The 22158-nt window shown below is 31.6% G+C and overlaps 1 protein-coding gene across 4 annotated transcripts in view; it reads right to left on the bottom strand.

Annotated features, from left to right (window-relative positions):
• Window positions 1-22158, bottom strand: part of STRN3 (striatin 3) — a 94229-nt gene that overhangs the window by 10304 nt on the left and 61767 nt on the right. Inside the window, exons 8-15 of one of the 4 annotated variants that reach the window (XM_081047799.1) lie at window positions 19436-19546; window positions 10732-10872; window positions 6437-6570; window positions 4966-5141; window positions 4728-4775; window positions 4312-4433; window positions 1755-1922; window positions 308-448 (exon numbers count right to left, since the gene is read on the bottom strand). In XM_081047799.1, coding sequence (XP_080903925.1) covers window positions 308-448; window positions 1755-1922; window positions 4312-4433; window positions 4728-4775; window positions 4966-5141; window positions 6437-6570; window positions 10732-10872; window positions 19436-19546 — 1041 coding nt within the window. The remainder of the gene's footprint in view (window positions 1-307; window positions 449-1754; window positions 1923-4311; window positions 4434-4727; window positions 4776-4965; window positions 5142-6436; window positions 6571-10731; window positions 10873-19435; window positions 19547-22158) is intronic. The other 3 variants (XM_081047801.1, XM_081047800.1, XM_081047802.1) reach the window with 3 other exon arrangements.

Genomic DNA, 22158 nt, shown 5'->3' with positions numbered 1-22158 from the left:
GTAGTACTTTTTCTAAGATGAGTTCGTGAACTTCATTGACCTCATATTTCCATTAAAAATTTAAAATTATTTCCCTTGTTTTTAACTTTACATTCTCTACTCGCTCCTCTATCACCTTATACCCACCCACCCAAGCTTTTTAGAACAATTTGAGGAAATGGTAGAAATAATGTAAATAAGTACAATTATAACACCCTGAAGCTATTTTTCCACCCAAAATTCAAATAGTCAATATATGAAAATTAAAAGATCACTCTCTATTGTGTAGTAATTCATTTTAGTTTCAAAGAAACCCATGAAAACTTACCAGAATCTATTTGTGATGAAAGCATCACCAATGACTGTGATGTTTCTAAATCGTAAATTACTGCACTACCAGTGTTGAAAGAGGTAACCATATGAGCTGGATCACAGCCTATAAAGTCAACCGATGTAGGTATTCCATGCTCTGAAAGGAGCCCAAAGAGATACAGTGTAAACACAACATTTTAGAAATCTCTGCTTTTCTGATAAGAAAAAGGAATTAGAGTATTCTTGAAATGTTAATAATGAAAAAGCACTTGTGTTAAGATGGTGAGCTGTAATAGGCAACTTCCCCTCAATTATTTAAAGTTTTATAACATTCTATTTAACATATAAGAAAAATATAGCTAGAGGGCTCTTAAAGTGAGAGCAGACGTGCAAAAGTTATTTGTTCTATATGCATTTTCTTCTAAGAGAGAAAAAACACACTGAATGAGTCTTTTGGTCCACTTGCCAATGACAAATTGTAAAATGATAAATTAGCATTCTTACATCACTGTCTTGGGAAATTGTTCACCTGGCAGAGACCTATAAGCCTTATCAAGTAGCTAAATACAAGTCAAAATTTCAGATCTGTGAAAATGAAGCATGGACTCTGGAATTCACTGATGCAGTACTATCCTCAAGTGGCCTGAGCAGCCACTTCTCTCTTTAACATAATAAAATGAACTAGCCAGATCAATGCACAACTAGATTAAATCTAGAGTCAAGCAATTAATTACCTGGATGAAGCTAGAAACAAATATCTAAATGAATTTTTACCTCTAAAGCTTGGGTAATTGAAAAACTAGTTGAATCACTAAGGTATCTAAGACGCAACAAAATTAAGCATATAAACTATTCATCCAATATGTTTCAAAACAAAACATACTTTTTAATAAAAATAAAAGGTCTAACTTTAAAAAATAACTTGGAAAATAAGACTAATACAGGTATATAAATATATGGATTATCACAAGGTAAATTGGTTACAGCCTTCTTTGACAGGAAAAGATTTGAAACCATGCATGTAACTCAGTTTGTACTTCCAGTTACGGGTGCTATTGCAATGCTTATGGCTAGACTTCTCAACCAGTGTGCTCACACGTGGTTTCCAGCTGAGCTTGAGACTAATTAATCCCTGCAGTCTCTCTGGGCAGCCGCCTGGAGCAGGCAGAGGGTCTCATGCTGTCCCCATAAGTAGCCTCATCTGTCTACTTCACTTTTACATACAAAAGGTTTTATTTTTTAAATAGGACATGTCCTGAAAAAGGTGAAAAAAAGCACTGAGCTACAGGTTATGTATGCAAAGCACCTTTCTTGTTTATGTAATAAAAAAAGACAAAGTAAAAAGATTATCACAAGCTTTATAAAATTCTTTCAATATATCTCTTGGAGTAACAAAGAAATAGTAAATCAGTTGCTTTGTCTTTTTTTTTTTTTTTTTTTAAATAGAGGCAAAATTTACTTACCCTTGTCTCCATTGTAAGTGCAAATACATGGCAATTTTTCTTGTGGATTCCATAACCTAACAGTGCCATCTGCTGAACAAGACAGTAATTGATTTTTTATGCCACTATAAGCAAGACCCCAGACAGCATCTGTATGAGCAACTAAAGTGCCAGCTAGAACATTTGGCTCTGGGAAGAAACAAACACACAAACAAAAATTAGCCAAAAGAAGTTTAAAAGAAATGCTTTGATATATAGAGATAACTTACCACATAATTAAGTATAAGACTACACATACCGACTATAAAGATAAACCAAAGTGTATACAATGTCCATCTCTTCTAAGTTGTGGAGTTACAGGTTATTTTTACCTCCCACCCAAACATTCCTGCATTTTTGCAATTTTCTGTAAGGAACATATACTTTTTAAAAAACTGCTTTATTGAGCTAATTCCCATGCCACCAATTTAAAATGTACAATTCAATGTTTTTAAATATGTTCACAGAGTTGTATCACTACCACACCAACTTCAGCACATTTTCATCACTCATGACCCATTTCCCTCAAATTCTTCCTCCCTGCCTTTCCACATCTACTGTTTCTACAAATTTGCCTATTCTGGACATTTCATATAAACGACCTTTTGTGACTGGCTTCTTTCACTTAGCATGTTTCCACAGTTCATCAGTATTGTAGCATGTATCAGTACTTCATTTCTTCAGTTTTTGAGTAATATTCCACTGTATGGATATACTACATTTTCTTTATCCATTCATCACTTAATGGACATGGTGGCTAAACATTGTGCATCTTTTTGTTCTGCAATCCTATTTCTCTAGTAAACTCCCACTTTCCACAGACATTTCTTATCATCTCTGCAATTCACACAGTTCCCAACGTCTTTCCCTAATGAAAGATTATTGGGCGGCCGGTTGGCTCAGTTTATTAGAGCGCAGTGCTCATAATACCCAGGTCACCGGTTTGATTTCCACATAGTGGAAATGAGCAGTGAGCTGCACCCTCCACAACTAGATTGAAAAAAAAACACGACTTGACTTGGAGCTGATGGGTCCTGGAAAAACACACTGTTCCCCAATAAAAACGAAAAAAAAACAGAAACAAGAGAGAGATTCTCTCTCATACTTCACTGAGAAAATACAGCACTGAAATAGAAGCCCTCCCCATTTTCCTGCCTCCCAAACTAGAAATCTGCTAGTGTCTAAAGCTATCTTCTCTGGGCTTGCAGATACAAGTAAGGAACTGTCCTCCTTCCCATCAAAGACTAATTCCAGCAAGTGTATTCTGGATTCCATTCAACTCACTAACTTGCTTTCATGTTTCCCTAGTACACAAATTCCCCTCTCCCTGGGATCCACAAGCAAACAAATAAGCTCCAGCATCTCGCAACATAAAAAAAAAAATACCTTCATTACCTTACACTAAACAGTAGGAGAGCATAGAATAAATATGCCTTTTTATGTCCCATTTACTCTCCAAATCACTCTAACATGATTTCTAATACTAACACCACACCAAAACAACCCTTGCTGAAATCACCAATGATGAACTCCATCCTACCACAAACTTAGTAGTATTTTTCTTTCTTTGATCATCTCTCCTCCTCCTCCTCCTCATCGCATTGTTTTTCAGCCATAAAGTGTGCACTGAAAGGTTACCCAGAGGTCCCTTCACCCTCTGATTTTAGCCCTAGCAACCAACCTCGTTCTGGCTGGCCGAACCTGGGTAACCTATGTCACTTATAAAAAGGAACCTTTCTATCCTCATATTATTAGACCTCTCAGTTACATTTGAAAGTGCAGACTGCTTCCTTTTTTTCAGAATGGTTTCTTCTTTTGGTATATTTCCACATTCTCCTGCACTTCCTCCAACCTCAAAGGCCAGTCCTATCTCAGTTTCTTTTGTTGGTTCTCTTGCTCTAACCACTCTCCCAATATCAAAGTCCCTTCTCTTCTTACCCTATAAACACACTCTACATGTTATACTATGCATTCTCATATCTTGATATTGATTTTACCTACTTGATAATGCTTGCTGTCTCTTAACATGCCTAAAAATCGAACTCACCATCTTTTATCTTCTCACACCTGTTCTGCCCATTTCAATAAATGCTACTATCACATATTTAATCACTTGTGTCCAAAAGTAGTGATGAAAACATTCTGAATTAGATAGTAATAATGGTTGCACAATCCTGTAATACAGTAAAAACTACTGAACTGTATACTTCAAAAGGGTATTTTGAACTACATAAGCTTTTTCTTAAAGTTTAAAAGATTGTTCCTTAAGTTTTATTCTTTTTTATAACTAATACTGAAATTAATTAATGCTTTAATTAATATAGTTTATTTTTTAGACACCATAAAACTACCATAAAGTACCAGCTTAAATATTTATGGCATAGTTAAGTTTTCTCTTTAATAAAGCAAATTACTAGTAAATGGAAGAACTAAACGAGGACATTAATATATGTTTAAACAACCTTATAATAATATTTGAGGTATTTACTTTTGCCAGCTCCATTCACTTAAAAAAATACATTCTGAACCTTTTACTTACCATACGTATCATATGGATCCACATTAGGGCTCGGCATATTCCACCACTGGATGGTTGCATCAATACCACCACTAAAACACTGTTCTCCATTAGAACTAATCGCTAATGATAGAACAGGACCACTATTATAGGGAAAGAGGGGAAAAAATTATTTATAAAGCCTAAGAAGAAATTTACATCTGCATCCCCCAACCTCTGAATACATGTGGTATCTAAAAACTGGTTAAGTTAAACATGTACATCTGAACAGTACTGATTATATTCTCACTAATACAATTATTAATCAAATAAAACATTCAACTATTGTCTTTCTTAATATAAAACAAACATTAAAAAATCACAAGGTTTGAGGATTGATAAATAATAGTTAACAATAACTATGGCTGTTGATTAAGTATTAATTCAATGAAACTTACATGTGGGCCCTGAATGTGTAGATAGGCTCTACATCTAAAGAGGCACTCCTAAAAGGGGAAAGGAGGTGGGGAGGAGAAGGCAATTAACCAATCATACATCACTGGTTGATATTCAAGAGTCATTAGTTAAGATCAAATGAGCACATAAAAGACATGGGACTATAAAGAAGAAGAATTACTTGTAATTATTTGCAAATTTGGAAGGGAAAAAAACACAGGATAACATTAAAATACTTACTTTTTGGCAGGAACTGTTTTTTGTAAGTTCCAAAGTTTCAGAGTATGGTCCTCAGAAGCAGTAACCAACACAGGTTCTACAGGATGAAAAGCTAATGCCCGTACTCCATCAAAATGACTACGTAGTGTATACTTGGGGTTCCATGTCTTTCGAAAGGCATCTTTATTGGCAGGCAACTAAAAAGAAAGAGCACAATATTTAGTGGTAAAAGTAGTAAATTGATAGGCATGTGGAATTTCTGTTTCTTGGTTTGGTCTGTTTAAAACATATATTTAAAACTGCCCAGTAGATATTTAATGTACCTTTAAAACTATAATAAATCTTTATCATTTAGTAAGAACTAAGAAGAATAATTTCACTAGCTTTCAAATACCTAGATCAAATGAGGAGTCCCTTAATCTCTTTTACCTAATCATCAGGCTAAACCTACAGATCCTATTAAATGTGAGTCACAACAACAAAAAAAACTACCATGTAGCAATACTTTACATGAAAACAATAAAAATTATATAAATGACTACCAAAAATCCAAGGGTACATTATTAATAGTAAATTGTTGTTACTGAAAATTAGGACGTGAATTTTTTAATGGCAGCAAGTTACTTTCTAAAAGTCTAGAATATATTCATCCCGTTTTCATTATCGTTGATACTGATAAGAGGTTAACCTTTTTACCTTCATTTCTCCATCTGTAAAGATAGGCTGTGAAACCTCTTCCAAAGTAGTCAAAAGTTTACTAGAATTTAGTTCCTTATATACTTTAAAAATATTAATAAGAACAATCCAGCCCACCAAGGCTGATGTCTCAAAAGCATGCTAACATAAGTGTAAAATGTAGAAAAACTGAATTCATTAAAAAAGGAAAAAATTAATCTACTGAAGAACTGCAAATACATTAATACAAAATCTAAGTATAGTTAACTCTCAATTGAGTCTTTATTGTCTATAAAAAATTTAATCCACGACTAGTTTCACCTCTAACACTATCCTTCCCATCCTACTACCTCCGTCCTCCCCCGATCCCTCAAATGTAGGACTAAGTATTCAGGAAACGGCAAGCTAACTTTAACAATTATCCTTAAAAAAAAAAAAAAAGTTCAAAAATAAAACTTGCTTTTTAAGAAGTATCCTGAAGGCAAATAAGTGATTCAGGTTCTCTACTTTTCTCTTATTCGCACCAAAATATGGCTTAATTTGAGTAGGTAATTGAGAGTTGACTACTCAAGATAGATATTTATCAACCAGTATTTTAAGGTAATCAATCATCCCAGACTCCTAACGAATCCACCACAATAAGAAAAATTTAAACACCACAAAGAGAATAGTTATAAAGAAGTCACTTCAACATATTGACACGCTTAAACTTATCTTTTCCATGCACCTTGACATTAATTCTGTTTTATAAGTGTTTCCAAAAATTAAGGAGCCTTCTATTAAATCATTAAAAAATTAAAAATAAAACTGCACTTACATCATAACTATAGTCTGCATCATTTGTTACCGTCAAGTCTGCAAGGTCTCCAAGGCCCAGTACACTTAACAAAACATCATCAGAACCCATAATAAATGACTTGCCTCCTCCAGATGGAAACGTTATTGGTTCAGCTATAAAGAACAAAACCGCTTCTTAAATGCTGAAAAATCATACAGTACAAGACAATATTGTGGGGGGAATGTAAGCACTTAACAGTTACAATACAGTAATATAATTTTTATTTTCCCACTTCCCTCCTTATTTCTTCCAAAAACCCTGTTACTGAGTAGCAATAAATGAGTGTTTATTTAGAAACTGCAACATAATCTTCCACAAATCAAATGTACACTAGATCTATTACTCCAGGGTGGGAGGTGGGGCACAAAAGCTTTGTCGATTTAAATCACTTATTACTTTGGTACAATTAAAACTACAGTATTTTTTAAATGTTATAGGTTATTGTGAAGTCTTTTTGCTTTGTATCATATTTGCTTAGAAGTGCTCGGTATTCTAGTCCCTGATAAAAATTAATATAAGCACTCAAGTATAAGTGGTCTCCAGTCTGTAATCCAGTGTAGTTTACTGAAATGAACCCTTAAATTGCTTAGATTCCTCCAGTAACAATAATGGTCTAGGAAGAGAGCAGTTCTACCACCAAAAATGTCGATTTCCTTTCGGTAAAAGATTAATCCATACGATATTCAGAATGTCTTCCAGCTTTCAAGCTGTGGCTATGATCTTTTCATTTTAACTTCCCTTTTATTTACCATGGTACTTCTAAAATAACTAATCTATATCGACTAACTATAGACTTTAAATTTCTGCTACTTCAAACAATTAAAATCAAATACTGCCATAATTAGAATAATTATACTAATATATATTTTGTGTTAACAGTTATAGTACAAGCAATAATTCTCAATATCATTCAAACATGCTTTGAAAGCAAAATTTTAATCTTAAGATGCAAGAAAAGTACACAAGTCATTGTAATACAAAACAAACTCAACATATCAAAAACATTTAAAATTCATGAGCAAATTTAAAAGGAAAACAAAAACTCAAGCTAATTATCAATTTAAAAAATTCCTATGAATAATAAATTTAATATACTACAGGAAACGTAACAGGTATAACAAAATTTGTTAGTCATCACTAATACTACTGAAAATAATGCTGAGAAGGTACAAGTCAACTTCTCCTAGATACATATACTACAGCAAAAGTAAAATTCATCTTTATTTAGAACACCTTATTATTTATCTAAGAAAGCTATAATATCAAAATAAGCTATATAATTTGACCTAAATCAAGTCCTAAATGAGACTGCTAAAACTAAGTAAGCTATATTATCAAAGTAAGCTTTATAATTTGACTTAAATAAGGTCCTAAATGACACTGTTAAAATGTTGTGAGCCCGCAACTAATGTAAATTTGATAAAATATATACATATGGATACTAGTACTATTTAATCTTTTTTTTTCTTTAAAATTTTTTAAAATTAAAATACAGCTAACATACAATATATTAGTTTCAGGTATAATCTTTCAATGATTATATTTCTTGAATCAGAATAATCTGTAGCACTCGCTGATTCTTCCTACCAAAATCTAGTAAGCAATTATTGGTAATACGAGAAGCATTTAAGAATGTTGAAATCCATAGTCTAAAATTATGTTTAAGAACAATTATATAAAATTCATTAGGTAATATTCACTCAAAGAATTTTTAGCCAGTACAAGGACAGATTTTTCTTTTAAGCTCCTAATTTGTTTGTAAGACAAGTTAGAACAAAATGCCACGATTCCTCCCACTCACAATTGTACACTCAATAACACAAATCTTGATAAAAGCCTACTAAAGTAACTTTAACATACTAGCAAATTATTTTGCATTATCATTCTTTGTGCACAGATATTTCTAATCAGTTGTTGACCAATTTAGGGGCACGTGAAGGGAAGTGCCTGTGCAGTATTAGCTAGTTATACTGAGAGTTTTAGATTAATTGTATCAAACAAAAAGTCAGTATTATGCCCCTTTCTAATTAATCATGACAACATTTCTCTATATATACACACAAGTATTTATTTACATATAGCAACCTATGCTGCTCACTCAGTATTACATCTATATCGATGTGAAAAAAATCTTTTAAGCTACATTTCTACTTTCCATAATTACCCATCAACACTGTGCATGTGGTAATCACAGTAATATTCAATTTGTCCTTGTTTCCTCGCAGAGGGAATTAATTTGTATTCTATCAATTCATTTTCTTAATGTTAATTAATCACAGCACGATTCCAAAAGCATAAAAATGTCATTAGTAATTCAAAGAAAATTTATTAAAAGCAGTTTTTGATGGAAATTATGACACTTTTTATTTAACAGACTAAGAGATTTCAACAAGCAATTTAAGAATACTATTATTGTATTAGCATTTTCCTTTACGAAAATCTTAAGAGTATAAAATGGGATCTTCACAAGGTCCTTTATGTACTTCTATAACTAATCCTTCTTTTTATAGATACTAATGACCAAGGAAATCTGAAGCTAACATATCAAACTCTTCCTTTAGCTTTCAATTTTATCAAACCTAAAGAACACAGCCCAATAACTGATTCCATTTATGCTAACATGGTATATCTTAAGACTACTAAAAACAGTCTGAACGGTTGTAATGCAGAAGTTTCTCTTTGAAAACAGACATTTTTTTCTCTATAAAATAAGGTAAGACACAGGCTTCACCAGGAAAGCATTATTGGAAGTTGGAAGTTGCCACTGAGAATGAGAGATTACGAACTCTAATGTCTCCTTCTTAGCTCGAAGTTGAAGCTGAATTAGAATCATCTAAAATAAATTCTAAGATCTACCCTTTGAAAAATATGAGGTTTGTGCTTAACTCCCCATCTCCTCCTCCTCCCAGCATTAAGAATTAGATCACTGACTTACATTCTCTTCTTTAAAAAGCACCCATATACATAAGCACGCACAGAGAGCTCTAAATTGGTTTAAGTGCAAAATCTTCAGTTTAAATGTACAATGCAAACCACATATATTTTAGGAAATTTTCCTCTGTATTATTTGGTGAAATAGATCAAAAGCTAAAGAAGCTAAACTACCACTAAAATGCATAAAACAAAAAATAATGGAGTTGGTGCGTGTATTTTAGAAAATACTTCCTGAAGTAAAACAGGAAAATAGATCAATAATAGAAATGAGATCTAGAAAAATTAAGACTATTTTACTTTTCCTGGTGCTTTTTATGCTTTAATATGTTTTGGGTTTATTATTTTAGTGATTTTATCTATTCTTCCTCAAATTTTCTTACAGATTATGATTGAGTGGTAAATGCATGCAGAGATGACTGTAAAAGAAAAAAGGCAAAATTATTTAACTGTACGAAAAATGTGCTATTGGAGAACTCGTAAAAGAGAATGAGATGCATTTAAAAAATTTTGATTGGGGCATCAAACAAATTCCATTACATACCAAAAATAGAAACATCAATGAAATTCAATCAATATGCTAAATTATTAGATAATGAATAACCTTATACATACCTGACATATCACAATAAACCTTTGGTAAGAATTCAGTCTTATTACTTAGAATTGTAATTATCTGGACCTACAACTATAAATTACTCAAGTATATCTACATATCTTCAGCTAACATCAATTTTGGAAGTAATGCCTAAGTAGTACTTTATTTCCTACACATTTCTAGTTTAAGCAAATTTTAGAAAATTCCTTACCAAGTAGTATATACTTGGTACCAAGTTAAAGGACAATGATGCTGCCTTATTCTACATTGATTAAAGCAGGCACTGTTACATATAATTTTAGAAATGATATATAGGTAAATTTCCAAGTACAACGTCTGGTACTTATTTGTCTATTATGTGGTAGCTGTTACTAGTTGCTCAAATTTAAGCAAAATTACTAAATAGTTTTTTTCTATTATGTACTTATTTTAAAGTCTTTTTAAAAACTATTTTCCTGCTACTAGATCTATAAGCTAAAGTTAGATTTCTGAGACACTCTAAACTGACCCCTATAATAGAAACAACTCCACATAACATTAAAAACAAAACATAGAGACATAGAAGCCAAAAATTTCAAAATCCTTAAGACAGTTACACAAAGAGCTTGCCCAACACCTTCTCTGAAGATCATGTAAGATGATCTTCAGCATTCTAAAACGGCAGCAAATTTACAATATTAAGGATATGTAATCTGGAATTAACGTGTTCTGCAATGTAAATAAACACGGTAGCTAAATTTTGTACCTTCCTCTGCTCTTGCACCTTCATGATCAGTCATTCTAGTAGAGGCTGACCTAGACTGATTAATGATTCCTGAAGGGATGTGGGGCAGCTCATCATCTCCCAGATCAGCTATCATGTCGTAGAGTTTTGTCCTGTTGACCCCTGTAAATTAATGTCAGCAGCAGAGGTTCATTTAATGGCTACCGCTTGACTTGCTTGTAGCCTTTAAAACCAATTTACTAACAAACAGGATTTTTAAGAAGTTCCAGTTAAAAAATCTCAGACAATTAAAGATGTCTTCAATTTTCCACACACAACCCCCCAAAATATTAAAGTGATTTAAATATTTAAGATATTCACTCTTTCTGTGAATATATATATATATATATATAAAATATATACATAAAATTGAGTCTTCTGTCACTCAACCAAAGTTCTGTAAACTAACAGACACAAAAGGTAAACAGAGGAAATTTTGGTGTTTAAGGTTAATATTTAACAGTGTAAAAAATAAAGCATGAGTTTTTCCAACTTAATTCATTCACTATTTTGAAAAGTTAAAGAAATAAGTACAAATGATTTTTATGAGGGTGCAACAAACAATTAACTTTCCCTGGTGTTTATGTGGATATTTTCCTGCCACATTAGCACAAATCTGTCATTAACAAACCAACCCCAATTTTCCTCTAAATATTTTTTTCACTTTTCCCAAATATGAAAAACCTGATTTACCCATAAGCTCTCTGATTTTCTCATAGAGTATGGAAAGTCAACACTGTCGCAGGCCATAAATTTAAGGGGAAACTTTCAGCTATTGCCTGGATAATTGAGGCCAAAATAGAAAAACTCAAAAGCACATGCAGTACAGTGGGATCTCTAACTCTGAACTTCAGAAATGACAGGAGAAGCATCTCTTATGCATTTTGAAAGAAAATAGTTTTAAGAATGTTAGAAAAAATAATTTGCAAAGACAAAAGAAAATGCTTTCTAGTCAATATAAAGTAAAAATTAAAATAGGAAAATCTAAGATTATATATTATGACCTTGTATTTACTAATGTCAACATTAATGGACTATGCAATTATTAAATTGCACTATAGCTATTAGAATATTGATAACTATATAGGAATTATCATTCATCTACGTGTCCTTAATAAAATGACAGATAGTGAGATGGTAAGACAATGAAAATAGGTAGAATCTTATACATTTATTAATAAGCTCTATTTTACAGTAATCCCTGACTTCTTAGTAATGCTATGCTTAAGCAACTCTACTTCTGCACTTGACATACAATACGTCAAGTAGTCTGAATTTTCTAAAGTAATTATAATGGAGAAACTTGGTAGAATTTGAGGATTTTCCCTGACAATGAAGTGACTGCCAACAAATTCTCTTAATAAATGAAAAACTGTCAACTGGATGTCTAACCATCAGCTAAATTCAACATGAAAGAAAATGAATGTTATCCTTTCTCACAAAATAGTTCTCCTTTATAATTTTCCCACTTATGAGTATCACCACCATTGATTTGGTTTCTGTTCTTAAAATTCTGTAACTACATCTCAATAATTCTTCTTCAACTTATAAAATAGAGGCAGAGGCTGTTTTTAAAAAGAATCCTCCCTTCAAGCAATCTTCAGGTTAATCTCTTTGTCTCTGTTGACTTTATTCTAATCAAAGATTTCATTCTTATGAATTACTGCAATAGATTCCTAATTAGTTTTCCTATCTCCCAGCTCCAATCAAATTTGAGTATCACATTTATTGTATCACCCCTACTCGGAAACCACAGTGACACTTCAACACTCTTTGGATTAAGGTTAACTAAAATCTTGTACTTAACCTTGCAGGTGCTTCATGATCTGATCCTATTTTTCCATCCAATCTCATCTTTTAATGATCCACAATATAAATCTAATTTTCCAGTCAAAGCAGTTTCCCTATAGTAAGTATCAACATTCACTAGGTTATTTCTACCATATTGTGTCCTATCTGTCCTCATCTATTCCTCACAAAGGTGAGACTGCACGCGTGTGCACACTCCTGTCCTCTAACGTGCACCTCAGCCTATGACAATTCTACCCAATCCTCCAAACCAGTTCTATCTACTGTAAAGCCTTTATGGATCTTTCCCTGCTCATTCTTATTATACTTGTGTGTACCCTAAAATTGACTTGATTAGATATTATCTTATAAATAATTTCATCAAATGATAACTAAAATCAGATACAATAAAGTACTAGTTTGTTATTATAGATAATGTGAAGTCATACTCTTCCTGACACACAGACTGGGACATATAGAAGGAAAGAAAAGTCAGAGACAACATGAAAGTTACTGTTCAAAGTGAGGATCCTAAATTACATAATTATTACTTTTTTTTTTGCATTAGTCTCTATGTAACATAGTGACAAGCTTAGGAAAAGACATAAAATCCCTGCTTTAATTCTAGTTTCTCGAAAACTGCTTAAGGATTAAAGCAGATTTCATAACCAGATATATACCATGTTTCCCCAAAAATAAGATCTAGCCAGACAATCAGCTCTAATGCATCTTTTGGATCAAAAATTAATATAAGACCCAGTCTTATTTTACCATAAGACCCGGTATAATATAATAATATAACATAATATAATATAATACGGGGTCTTACATTAATTTTTGCTCTAAAAGACGCATTAGAGCTGATGGTCCGGCTACGTCTTATTTTTCGGGAGACAGGGTTAACAGTCTTATCTAGTATCTAGTTTGTAAAGCATCTTTCAACTGCAAATTTAATGCGTCTTCAATTTCTTTCTAATTCTATCCAATATCCTAAATAAATGTAAGAAAAGCGATTTCAAATAAAACATCTGCAATGTGGATACCAACGAGAAAATTGATAATGGTATTAGTGTAATAGAATAATATATAATATCAATAACAAAGTATTATAACAATACTCAAAAGCATAATTGAAGACTCATTAAACATTAATTAAAACTGATTCTCAGTTATTGCTAAAATCCATAGGAGAATACATTTTCTAATTTTTATAGCAAGAAAAACATTTTTTACCATTATGAATTATAAAACAACCTATTCAACCTCTTAACCATGATCACCAAATCTATACAAATGAACAATCATCTAAAGATTACAGGACAACAACAAAAAATACTAACTACACCATGTATAAACCAATTTACTTTACTATGGACTGATAATTGTTGTTAGGGGTTTTATACATCCAAGCTTACAGACAACTTATGACATATGAAATTTATCTTTCTATACACTCTATTCTAAGTAAAACAGTATTTTTTAAACAAATCTAATGTTTTCTCTTTCTCAAATGTTCCTTCCCTTTGTTAATCATATATTCGGAAGTGAAACCAAGTGTCGGCAGGCAATCTGGAAAAGATAAGTTTATTTTAGAATAAGGATTTAGTTACGCTTCTTTGATCCGTTTTATTTTTCTGACTACCATTCCAATTAAAATAAAGCTTTCACATAACTGTCATCTTTTTAAAAATGATACAATATTAAGGAAAAACAACTAATTTAGCTGCAAAGTGATTCTGCAGTTTAAAAAAGCACACTGAGGGGCAGCTGGATGGCTAAGTTGTTAGAGCATGAGCTCTCAACAAGGTTGCCGGTTCAGTTCCCACATGGGATGGTGGGCTGTGTCCCCTGCAACTAAAGATTGAAAACGGCAACTAGACTTGGAGCTGAGCTGCGCCCTCCACAACTAGATTGAAGGACGACTTGGAGATGATGGGCCCTGGAGAAACACACTGTTTCCCAATAAAAATTTAAAAAAAAATAAAAAAGCATACTGATTGAAAGAGCATAGATCTGATACTTTCTGTCATCAAAATGCCTAAATTATTTTCTTCGGGGAGAACAACAACAACAAAATCAGTTAAAGAACTCAATGGTCTGTTTTAAAAGTATATTAAGCCAGAAATATAAAACAACTGCATCTCAGGTGAAAGTAATATTCCTTTAGTATGAAACAACTGTGTTATTTTCTTTCGTTTGATGCAGGAGACAATATTAAACTGCTTATGGGCTCTTTGAATTTATATTCTCTCTTAAATAGAAGCATATTAATCATCACAGATATTTTATAGTGTGTCAAAGTGTTTTGTAAAGCCCACTGAAGGTTATTGCTACAAAAGAATAATTTCTCCTTTAATGTATTAAAATGCCTAACATACAGATATTTGGACTAAAGTCACACTTTAAAAAATATTCCATTTTCTGGTGACATTCTGAAATCTCGGATCTGGAATAGCAAATGAGAAATACTAATATGAAACCTAAAAGAAAGAAAACTAGAAAATGATCCAGGGATACTCACTTGCAATTTACTTTAAAAGAAACATTGTAAAGGTTAAGACTTCCCCTCTCCAATATACTGATTGGTAAGTCAGAAGATGTATATCAATTCTATAACACCAGTAAAAGAAAGAAGCGGAATGACAGATAAATCATATTCTACATATAGAAAATACAGGAAAGTCAGGATAAATCAGAATAACTAGGAAAACTAAAATAAGTCCATCACTAGGAACCAGAATTGTAAACATACATCTTCTCAGAATGTAAATCTTTGAAACGGGAAAGCCTCTAAATCTTTTGAAGAAAGTAAATGAAATAATTTAATCCTCTTAATAAACCTCAATTTTACGGTATAAAATAGCACAGAAGTAACAATAAGCCCTAAGAATAAGAGCATCTGTCAAAAGAAAATACTACAATCCACAATTTAAGCTTCCCCAATTTGAAAAAGACAAAGATTTTTAACTTCTTCCTCATATTCTAAATAAAGATTCCAGAGTTCAGATACTTCATGTTTACTTCATATGTTACACACTGTATGGTTTTAAATTGTTATTGATTTTGATATACATGTTTTTATAAGATATAAAATAAAGAAAAAAGGAGACCGTAGAAAACTAGAAAAATTCTACCAGACGAAGATTTTAACAAAAGATTAGAACTTGTCCCTCATTCCCTTCCCCAATTACAGAAAACTTAGAAATTATTTAAAAACTGAAAGAAAACTGAGTAGGCTAAATAACAGTATTGTATCACTATTAATTTCCTGGTTTTCACTGTTGTACTGTGGTCATGTAAAAGAATATCTCTGTGGTCTGGTAACATTCTCCTAAGTATTTAAGTAGCAAAATGTCTACAACTTACTCAGTTCTCTGAATTGTTTGAAATAATAAATGTATGTATTTACAGAGAAAAAAGGATAAAACAAATATGGTAAAATGTTAATTAACATTTGGGGAACCTGGGTGAAAAGTACATAGGATTCCTTGTACTATTCCTGCAACTTTTCCTTAAGTCTGAAACTATGTCAAAATAAAAAGTTAAAAGGAAGGGGGGTTCACAGTGTGAGGGATGTAGATGGTGGGCGTCTAAGTATTACCTTGTCTTGTACAACTGAAATAAAACAAAATAAATAAATAAAAAGTTAAAAGGAAAAGGAAGCTTAACCCTTTTGAAGCCTGTGATCAAAATCACTGCATCAAGTCTCTTTAGTTCCATGGTCTTGACTTTTAGAAGTATTTATAGATAAAGTACAGCTCTTAAGTATACCTCACTTAGCAAGAAATTAACACTGAATTGTATTTATAATCTAAGGCAAGGTTGTCACACTTTTAAGTCATTTTCTTTTGCCTCAGGTAGGAAAAAAGAAGGGTGGAGTGAACAAGTCAGAAGACAAGATAAACCTTAGCTTCTTAACTTTGATTTTAGAAAGCTTTCCATTTAAGAGTGAAATCATGGTTGAGTCTTAACAAAGTTAAAAAGTTGACATTCTTGTCACTTTTTTCTTTCATTTAAAAAAAGGTATTTAGATTGGATTACATCTGTTGATTCTATATGGTAAAGTTACCAAATAATTTTCTTCCCTGTAAGAAGCTGGAAAAAAAAATCTTTAGAAACTTAGTGCTATGATCCAGTAGGTATGATTCATTCATATGTGGAATAAGGGGGGAAAATATAAAATTACATTTTATAAATTATTCTAACTTGTACAAAGCTGTATCTGGAAAAATGCCAGAATAAAAACCAACAAAGATAGATAATAAGAAGGCTAAGAAAACTTATAAGATATCCTTTAATGTAAAATTACATATTAGTATTAACATGATGATCTATGTGGATAAGACCATTCGAGGTTTATAATTTGTCAATTAAAAAAAATTGCTTTAATTCCCTAAGTTTTATCTCTATGGCAGGGATTCGAGGCCGAAATTTTCTTACTGAACTCTGTATTTAATATTAAAAAGTTGTTATTTATCTAAATTCACAAAGGAAGTGTAAACAGAAACAATTTATTATTTCCTAATTACTCAATCCTAAGACACTGCTGGAAACCTCATCTTTCTATCTACATACATAGGTAACCTTAAAGACACTGACGTTTACAGAAACATTAAGTATGTGACACATTCTAAAGGTTTAACTAATGGAGGCTAGATTAATCCACAAAATGCAATACAATGTAACCTCTAAGATATTTTATTTAGATGACTATAAAATAAGAAAAAATTAGTTTAAAATAATATAGTGATATTCTTGTTGAAAAAATTTAAAAGGTTTATGTATAAACACACTTAGAAGAGGTTGGAAATATATATGCCATGCCAAATATTAACCTCTAAGTGGTAGAACTGCAGGTGATTTTGACTTTTTCTTTGTTTCTATATACTTTGCATACTGTCAGAATAAGAAGCATGTATTATTTTTATGGTTATATAAGCAAAGTTAGTTCATTTTTTGGAAAAAAAAAGACAGAATCAAAATTACAGGGGCTGGCTGAAAATACAGTATACATCTGGATAATAAAATAGTACTGAGACATGAAAGCCTCAAGGCATGGCTCTGAGGTCTCCCAGCTCCTGATTTAATCACAGCAGTTCCCTTTCACCCATTTCACATATTAGGTTCTCTAATATTCTGTTGGATAACAGGGTGGCTTGTTTAAAAAAAAAAGAAAGAAAGAAAATGTTATACAGAGGAATATTTGACAAACAATGATGTTTTCTATAAGCTGTTAAGTACTAAAATAATAAAATTTTGTGTACTATTGGCCTATTAAGGAAAATTAAAATTTTATGGGAATTTTAAATTTTAGTTTAGTTCATCTGTTTCTAACATTTCTTAAGCAGACATGTTTTTAAATAAAAACTTTTAGAAAACTTTTAAAACCTATAACTAAAAAGAACCTTAAGTTGAGTTATGTTATTTCTAAACCTCAAAAATGTATAGATCTAATATTCTATCAGAAAAAAATGGGGTATTTTAAATTAAAAGCAACATTTGACATTTTTTTCTAAAGAAAACTTCAGCAGATAAGTCAGTTTATGAATAATATAATACATGAAATAAGTAATGTAATATTAAAATAAACTACTTCATTTCTTTAGAAAAAGACTTTTAAACCCTAAAATTCTAATGCCATTGTATCTATATTAAAATAGTTAATCATGCAAAAGTACTTTTATGATCAACATACATGAATTATAGAGGTAAGTGATGTTATAGTTGAATAAAGCCTCTGCCCAGCACTAAAGGTTTTAAAATACAATAAGCAGTTCATCATAGTCTGAAAATTCTTAGAGAATAGCTTGTCTTTCTTATTCACATACAATAACAAATTAGCATAACATTATAAAAGAAAATTGCCTAACAAGATATAATAAATCCCCAAAACTCCGATTACTAGCCTCCACAATAAATTAAACCATTCAAAAATAAAAAGGCCTTACTTAAGGAAACTTACACTCTTTTCCATTACACCTGCCATTTTATAAACTAATTTACTTGTCACCAGAGAAAGGAATATGAAAGATGTCTATATAGTTTCTGCCTGTATCTCCTTGACAGTCAAAAAAGTTAGACTAGTAAGAATGAATGGTCAGTTCAAAATAAAGTTTCCCATAAATGAGTTTCTCCATTTAATAGTCACAGGTCTGAAGATATTTTTCATGTGGCTGTTTTAAGTTTGATTCACAAAATGAAAATGAATTACTTCCTCGAGAGGTGCTATAGCTAAGTTTATACTTTTACAGTACATCAGTCAGGATACAACATCGTGAAAAATACATCGAGGCACCAAAAGACACTCAGCTATTGAGCAAACAAAATCTACTGCCATCACTACCCTCTCCTCTGGCCATCACCTATCAGAATAGCCAAAAAAAAAAAAAAATACTACCCAGGAGAGATTTTTTTTTGCTGTCGTTTGTGGTTGGGCTAGGCCAGAAAGCAAAAATTATAGAAAGGGCTTCCCTATTCACTGTACTTCAGGATTCACTAACCAAGAAATGTAACCTGGCTATGAACTGGTTATAGCTATAATATCCTATGTATCAAAAATAAGGAAATTCATACTCTCTATTTTAAACAAATCTCTATCAATTTTAATTCCAAGGCCAGTATTTCTTACAATTTGGTAAACTTTTTAAAGCTTACAAAAAACAAAAAAACCCTTGAAATCTTTCCTTCATCCTTAGCCACAGATTTAAAATGATTTTCAATTTGATCAATTAACATATCCTAAATCATATTCAAATAAATTTCAATCATACAACAGACAAAGTTTAAAGTTAGTTGCCCCTTTATGAAACAAAAAAAAAAAGTACACAAAAAAAACAGAATTGAAGAATTTTTTTCTCAAAGATTGGTATACAAAAATTATAATAGAATCTGCACTTACTCTTCACCCCTTTCTTCCCCTTTCGTTCCTTCTTGTACTGTTCCTTCAGTTTACTTATTAGTCCCTGGTCTACATCCCAAACCTCAGTAGTTGGGGAGAGGTCATCTTTATCTACATGCAGCATATTATTAAAAGAAAAAGTATCAGCAGTTGGCAATGCAAGCTGTTGGCAGTAAATGGTTATAGCTTTACATAATCATAATAAAAATGTACTAACAGCATATACTCAAAATACTTTAAAGGTGCAGTCTCAGTTTTGGTATTCACAACAAATTCTAAATGCCCTGAGATCTCATAAATTTCTAAACATTTAATACTAACAGTTAAATGGTGCTTCATTTCTATGAATCACAAATTTGAAGGTTATTAATCTTTCTATAACTGATATTCTTTCAATGGATGGACTGACCTTAAAAATCTAATGTTATAAAAAATAGATCACTGCATCTTTATTAAAACGTTAATAAAATTATTCAGCCAGCGTCATAAAAGCAAATGAATGAATTACATGCGAAGTACTCAAAAGTGCAAGCTAGAAAGGTCAGTGCCGTTTTATTGATGAAAATATTCATGCACCTTCTGTCACACTGATTCTGCATGCACAGGATTAATTATACTAATGGAGAGGCATTCTAATTCTAGTCCAATAAATACACACATGTAGTTGCAAAATACAGTCTCAAATAATCTGTACAAGGCATTCAGAGAACCGCCACCTCTACACCACCCAAACCAAATGGTTCAACATCTCATTACCTTCTTCAATTGTCTACAACTAAGATTAACAAAATCAAACAAAAAACCCTCAAATTCCACTGAAGAATTTTTTTCAGAGTTGTTTTTTTTTTAGGTAAGATGAAAGCACCGACAAGCATGGAGAAGTGAAAATATACATTGCTGTGCATCTGCTAAAAGGACACTTAGCTTTTAGCTGAATAGAACAAATCTGTATATCTTTTAAGTAAATACTTGTGCCTGGAAAAAAATCTACTCTATAGTAAACTAAAGGAAAAACAGTATTAAAAAGCAGTATAAAAATAAGTCTATTAGAATTATTTTAAGTATTAAGAGTTTTTCTTTCCTCTAATTTTAAAAGAGCCATGTTATTAAGAAGTTTAACATTCTGTTACAGAATAACTTACTAAGAGTTTACATAACACTGTTATGAAATGAAAATTACACCAAAATACACAGGCGAAGTCAATCAACAAGACTGACAGAATCGTGAGATTTTAAGGAAAGCATACTTGTTAAATTTTTGATAACTCATTATATTCTGATTCACAAGTCTTACAAACTCCCTAGACCTCACTGACTTAAATCTATACAATGGACAGAAAAAGGCCTTTTTTTTTCCTTATTAGATTGCTACACGTAGTAAACTTAAGAAATTCACATCTTTGGATGGCACACAGAAATTCAATTATTTACTGTACTGTCCCTTGAGTCTTTTCTACTGCACTTGTTATCACTATCTCCCTTATGAATACATCTATGATCTCAGGTAGTATGTAAAAAGCTAAATCCAAAGTTTAAATTAATTTGCTAACTTGAATTACTTGAAACTAGGTTGTTCAAGACTGAAATTTATATGTAAGATCATTTGTCATATCTGCAAATTGTAATACTGTTTGTAATACAGTTGTAATACTGATTTAAAGAGAAAATTCACTTTTCATGTTACTCTAATCATGAGATTTCCTGAAAACTATGTTGTATTAGGAATCATCAACTTACTGAATACTCCAAGAAAAAATGTAAAGTCTTAATCATTTGCACTCATTTGCACATATGAATAAGACAAACAATTCTTATTTTTCAAAGTGACTACTTAAAGCAAGACAATTTGACACATTTTTAGCAAATACTTTTTAAAACTCATAGAAACAACAAAAGACAACCTAAGTGGTGCAAACTTTATACAGGAAATCAGATAGGGCAGAAAAATGTAATAAGATAGCCAAACGGTTTTTAAAAGACCTTTGTAGAAAAAATAAAGCTGTTACTAGCTCTAAAGTAAAGTAGCAACGGGTAGTGGAGAGTGAAAAAGCACAAGGAATAAAAAAGGATAAGCTTAAGGAAAAAAACAAATATCACTTGCAAGATAACCTCAAGTCTAGAAAACAAAGGTAAACTTAGGCAGTGCAAAGAACAGGTTGGTGAATGCATATGTGCACAAACAACATCCTGAAACTTGCCTGGTAAGTAACAGCTGATTTGATAGTGCTTATAAGAAATAGTTAAGAGCAAAAGGGAAGAGCCAGCATAATCTTCTACATATTAATCCTGTTTTTAAAAAAATCTACAGGGAAAAAAATACCAAGAAATGAGGTTGAATCAGTTATGGCAACTTTTTTGTTTAAATGAAACACAAATATGTATTCACACAAAAATTGACACTTTACTCAAAACCACAAAAACATAAAATTTTATTATGGTAATTCTAACTATTAAAGCAGAGGAATTATACAAATCTAAATATAGCATAAATTTTTAACTTACTTTACGCAAATATTCAGTAATTTATCCATTATATTTAAATACAAATATTCAGGTATTAATTGTATTTTGTAGCCCTATAAATTTCCACAGAGCACAGTTTAATAGTGTTTAACAGAAAATGACTAAACGTCCTTAAAATGTCTAGTCTTCATGAGAGAAATAGCAAAGTTAGAAGTGCCTACTAATATTTTTGATTGTGAGAACTAAAAACTACTAAAATT

This window comes from Rhinolophus hipposideros, assembly GCF_964194185.1.
Source record: "Rhinolophus hipposideros genome assembly, chromosome: 5".
Classification (NCBI taxonomy): Eukaryota; Metazoa; Chordata; class Mammalia; order Chiroptera; family Rhinolophidae; genus Rhinolophus; species Rhinolophus hipposideros.
The sequence above is the reverse complement of the archived record's forward strand: the minus strand, read 5'-3'. Positions and strand labels throughout refer to the sequence as shown.